Genomic DNA, 5,774 nt, shown 5'->3' with positions numbered 1-5,774 from the left:
GATCATCTTGTTGTCATTTAGGGACACCCATTTTCAAATGGAATTTTACTTTTTCTAATGAACAGATCTGGAGGATCCTCACACTATTGGAAGGTCTTCAGTCAGCTTTCTCTGAGCTGTCTGTTATCCAATTTTGGCTTTAATTGAAAAAAGGTTTTAATCCCAGGGCCATTTTCCCCTGTTATCTAGCAGTTAGCTGGGCTACCATCAATTGGTATCCTTAGTGAATGAAGAAAGGGTTAATATTAGCCAAAGCAGACCCCGATTAGGGAGGCAAACCTGTCATTCCCCACATGGCAATTCCTTTCTAACTGAGGGCAGCTCAGAGAGTGGGAGGCTCATTGCCAGAGTTGCCCACACACATACAGAGAGCAGGATGGAGAGCCAGAAGGAAGACAGCAGCTTATTCTCCTGGCTTTGGTTTTGGTCCTTGCTTGGGTTCATTGACATGGGACACCCAAAGAGTGTGGGGGCAGGAAGCTAAGAACAGTGTCAGTGTTTAAGCTGCCCACCAGTGGTGTGCGTACTTGTGGAGAGGGTGCCCAGGCTTATGGGGGAATGGTTTTTACTATTCTTACTCTATCATTTCATTAAGTACTTTGGACAAGCTGTGTGCTCTGGGTATCTATGGTTAGTCCCCTTTAGCTCACGGTCATTCCTAATTGCTCCCTCAGACCATTTCAGGGGTTGCTGCCTTCCAGCAAGGCACAAAAGCTTGTTTGGGTCTGAGGCACCGATGCTCATCACAGCCCCCTGAGATCCTCTGGGGCTCTTATGGAAATGAACCAGAGCAGGCATAAAATCCAAGCCAAGAGGGCAAGACCATTGTCTCCCTCCAGGCCCATGTCCCTGCCTCTGTTGTGGATAGATGGCCAGCACCAGCCTTCAGGATTTGAGCTTCCTTCCGCTTCAGCATGTGCTCTTTGGGTATGGGGGAAGATTCCATACCTCAGTTCCAGCCACTCTTCTCCATTCCACTCATCATTATCAATGACAGAACACTGAATGACCATAGTGGTCACTCTGCTTTATGACCAGAAGACCAGAGTGCTAGAACTGGGAGAGGTCACTCTGAGGCTATCTAACCCTCCCCTTCCCTTTAGAGGTAATGAGACTTATGCACAGGGAAGGGAGCAGAGCTTGCTTGTGGGTAATAAGAGACAGGGCCAGGATTCTTCCTGGCTCCTGACTATAAAAGCAGTGTCTTTTCCACTCTAGCCTGTTATAGGAGGCCTGTGATAATAACAGAAAGAGCACTGATTCTGGAGGCAGCAGGACAGGGTTCGAATCCCACTTTTGATTCCTACTGCCCGTGTAACCTTGGATAAGTCACTGACCTCCATGGGCCCCCAGGTTCTTTATCTAGAAAATGAGGAAGAGACTCATAATACAAGGGTTTTGCCCAGATGACCTATGAAGCCCCTTCAATTCCGATGAACACTCCCTTCAGCCTAGTCATTCGCTGACCTGCTATAGGTCTGAAGTGAGACCAACTTCCTCCGTGCCCCCCACTCTCACAGATGATCTCACCTGATTTTTGGCATTCACATTGGCATTTCTTCGTAAGAGGAATGCAGCTATCTTCAGGTGTCCCCGTCTGCAAGCACAGATTAGGGGGGTGTCTCCATTGAAGCTATCTTGAACGTTGACATAACTATTATCTTCTTTCACCCACTTCCAGACTTCAGCAAAGTCATTCTGATAGGCTGCTTGGCAGATGGGCTGAGGGAAAGGAAAAAAAAATCCAAGCACATTTCTAAATGTGTATGATAGGAGACCAATGAAGTGCCCTAGATTCCATTTGGAGTCAGAAAGCCTGGGTTTGGGTCAGAGCTCTCCTCTGCTAAATTCTGGGGATGTAAAGAAATGCAAAAATAATCCTTGCCTTCAAGAAGTTTTCGTTCCATTGGAGTAGACATTTGATGCATGTGAACATACAAGATACCTACGGAGTAGAAGAAAGGTGACCTTAAAGGAGAAGGCTCCAGAAGGACTTGGGAAATATCTCTTCCAGAAGGTAAAACATGAAGGAAGTGAAAGATTCTAGATTTAGAGTTGAAAGAGACCCTTGAGGCCACCTAGCTCAACCCCTCAGTTTGTAGTTTGAAGAAACAGAGGTGACATAGGTTTTCATACCAACAGCTTCCAAAAGATGGATTTATGGGAAAATAAAAACCACAAAGTTGGAAAATTTAATTTGTATTTCAGAAATGATAGAAGGCAATGGTTTGTAGACCACTCAGAAACTTCATATCTGTGAATCATGAGTATTTTCTTTGGGAAAAGTCTCAGTAAACACAGGGAATGCTGGGCACTGACTAGCATCACCAAAACCAAATCAACACTGCATTAATGTACAGGAACATTAATGTATAGGAACTATTTCAGAATCAACCCCACCATTGACTAGTTGGAGCAAGGATCAAAGTCAATGTCAAATTAGATACAGATGAGAGAATGACATCAAAGAAGCAATACAACTTATTTAAATAAGCATCTGACTCTGAAAATTGAGAAATGGCTTAAAAAATTGATTCTCCTCATCACCATTTTTGAAGAAGTCTAATCAATTGCTACAGGAAGGAGGCAAAGTAGCCCAGAAACTCTATTAACCACCAAATACTTGGTCATTGCAAGGAGAGAAACATGATGATCCAAGGGCATTCCATGGCTTAGCAGATAAGCTCATTTGTAGGACCATGTGTAGAAAGGTTACACAGTATTGACTCACAAAATAGCAAAAAGCTGCCAAGGTGAAGTACACTATAGAAGACGCAATATGAGACTCAACTAAGCCAGAACAGGTCAAGAGCATTTAGAGATGAAACTAGAAGGAGGAAAACAATGAAATGGAAAGAACAGGCTATCCAGAATTTCTCTGGAGGTCTGTCCTCATCATTGACAGCAATGGTACCAACACATCTGAATTCTGACCTCGGTAACTTATATATCACTATATGAGGAACCAGGAATGGCTTGTAAGAAGATAGATTAGGCAGAATGACTGGCCCAGACACAGAACAAGCCCTTGCTGAAGGTGACACAATTTCAACACGCTCAAGGATCAATTTTTCAAGATATCTCAAAGACAGATTCCTTTTTCAGATCAAAAGAATAGAGAAAAACTCAGGTGATATTATAACCCAAAAGAGGTGACCAAAGGACATTTACAATTAGCAAGCCATATGCCTGATTTCTTGTTTTTCTAAGACATATGAGAACAAAATATGTGCATGTCAAGGATAGCTAATGAAAACATGAGAAGGGTCAAAGAAGGTATCTCTTAAGACAATTCACTACGGCAGGCAGTGAAACTGTGATGCAAAGATTGAATGGAATACCCTTCTTACTCAGTGGGAAATGACAACTGTGAAGAATTCAGAGGAATATATGGAGGTGTGTATGGTATACATATGGTATATGGTATGTAAAATGAAATAGAGATGTGGAGGGGCCTACAGGTACAGAATGCTGCATACACCTTTAGACTGAACCATTGCATTGGTTGACTTCATTTAATTGCTTCTCTTTGTTATAAGGGGGTATGTCAGTATATCAGTAAATTATATAAAAATCAAAGACATCAATAGAACTTTAAAAAAAGGGCTAAGGGGAAAAAGTACAAAGGAAAGGCAGTCCAACTCAGGCTTTCTGTACTGACCGGTGATGAAGCCCACTTACTAAACAGCTAGGGAAAGGAGGTTATGCGTATAGAACTGTGAAAGAAAACTGTGGACTTGGTTGCTGGATTGGTTGGATTTGCTTCACTGCTATTCACTACTATTTGCTCAATAGAGGTAGGGGTATATGGGGACTTGACTGTTATGTGAGAAAGAGAAGGCATTGATAAATTTTTAAATAGAATATATTGGGAAGAAAATATACTTGCTATTTTTAGAATGTGAACCATCAGTGCCATAATTGTTTTTGTTTTTGTTTTTTTTTACTTTCTCAAAAGTAACTTTTGAACTTACTTGGTCATATATTTTAAGAAGTGGAATCCATAGCCACATTCCCCTTTTTCTCTGGTGATTGTTTGGCCTCCTCCTTTTATCTGAAAGTTTGTTTGTTATTGAACTATCAGGGATAGAAGGTTTGCTTAAATAAGAGGTCTGCTGCTTGGGGACTGCACTGGGTTGGGTACTGCCATAGTTGTCCCTGGGGCCCATAAATATGTCAGGCGGGAAGAGTTAAGTGAGAATGGGAGAAAAGAAAAGGCAATGGGGTGTATCTCTCGAGTGGATGGAGGAGACAGTTGACTTGGATAGTCCCAGTGGTGCCAGCACTGTAGGACCTTGCTGCCCTATGTCCATTCCTCATGACCATAGGATCATGTATTTGGAGCTAAAAGGACCTCAGCAATCACCTCTTCTAACTTTCTCATCTTTCAAATGAAGGGACTGAGGATCTGAGAAGAGAAGTAGTTTGCTGAAAGCAAAGTTGCTAGTTGTTGGCAAGCTCTCTGAGGGCAAATCCAGCACCTTCCCACTGAGGGGCATTGCCTCCCAGGGGCTTCCTGGCCCCACAACCTGTACCAGTGACTTGTCATGAAATATAGGAAATGTCTTGTCACAATTTAATTCATGAAGTGTATATGGCTTGTTGTCTTCCCCCTTGCGAGCCTCACTTTCCTTCTCTGTAAAAAGAAGGGGTTGGACTGAGTGACCTCTGCAGTCCAGCTTTGACATGCTTCTGGGATGACCATGCCAGAATCATATATAGCCACCAGAGGGCAGCCCAGCCCTAGAACGGGTGCTTCCCACATTCTGACCAGAACCGCCATCTTCAGGAAGATAAAGCAGGGACGCTGGGGGGAGAGGGAAGACAGGCAGTCACACGCCCTGCTTGGTCGCCATAGGTGCTGACAGCCCCAGGGCGCTGACGTTTAGGAGATCTTGATGATGCCTAAGATGAGTCGGGGCCGACTTGGGGCCAACCTGACAGTACAGGGCACGACTCAGACCCAGCAGGGCCCCCAGCATGTCTGAATTACCAGCCCAGCTTCAGCGAGAAGTCGCTCCTGTGCCCCTGAATGCTGGTGCCTTCTCTCCGCTGATTTTCTCCAGTTAATCCTGTTTGCATCTTGCTGGCACATAGTTGTTTATGTCTTGTTTCCCTGTTAGACCGTGAGCTCCCTGAGGATAGGAGCCATGCTCTTGTTTTCTTTGGATGCCCAGAATTTAGCACAGTGGTACGGAGTACACAGTAGGTGCTTAATAAATGGTCGTTGACTGACTGACTTGTTACTGGATCCAATACTCTATGAGGTTTGCCAAGAGAATATAATAACCCAGATGTAGAGACACAGTGGGGTGTACTGGAAAAAAAGCTGCACCTGAAGCCATGAGAGACCCAGGTTCAAATCCTGCTTCAGATATTTGCCAGCTGTGTGTCCACAGACAAGCCATTTAACCCCTCCGGGCTTCAGCTTGCTTACCTCTGAAATGGGAATAATAACACCCATAATGCCAGCCTCACAAGATGATTCAAAGATGAAATTTATGACTCAGATAAAAGGCTTTAAAGGTCTAGGTCAGTATTAGTTACTCAGTCCTGTTGGCTTCTGCTAAAAGCCCAGCAAAGAAAGGCAAAGGCCCCATGTCTGTCCCCTCGGGGAGCTCACAGTCTAATGGGGAGACAACATGTAAATCATGAACATACAGTGGAGGCAGGGCAGCCACAGTGCTCTGGGCCAGCCCTGCCGAGGAGCATGCCCAGTCCAGAAGCAAGGGCTGCTGTTGGCTGAGCCTGTAGAGTGAGGAGAACAAGGACTC

The 5,774-nt window shown here is 44.3% G+C and overlaps 1 protein-coding gene across 2 annotated transcripts in view; it reads right to left on the bottom strand.

Annotated features, from left to right (window-relative positions):
* ANKRD22 (ankyrin repeat domain 22) overlaps window positions 1-5,774 on the bottom strand; it is a 30,181-nt gene that overhangs the window by 8,162 nt on the left and 16,245 nt on the right. For both annotated transcript variants that reach the window (XR_011171060.1, XM_069101766.1), the window contains exon 2: window positions 1,531-1,722. Coding sequence is in view for 1 of the 2 variants with exons in the window: in XM_069101766.1 (XP_068957867.1) it covers window positions 1,531-1,722 (192 nt within the window). In the remaining variant the exon portion in view is untranslated. The remainder of the gene's footprint in view (window positions 1-1,530; window positions 1,723-5,774) is intronic.

Source organism: Petaurus breviceps, unplaced genomic scaffold (assembly GCF_028583685.1).
Source record: "Petaurus breviceps papuanus isolate PSGF00001 unplaced genomic scaffold, PetGlider_PUasm1.0 490, whole genome shotgun sequence".
NCBI classification, from domain to species: Eukaryota; Metazoa; Chordata; class Mammalia; order Diprotodontia; family Petauridae; genus Petaurus; species Petaurus breviceps.
The sequence above is the reverse complement of the archived record's forward strand: the minus strand, read 5'-3'. Positions and strand labels throughout refer to the sequence as shown.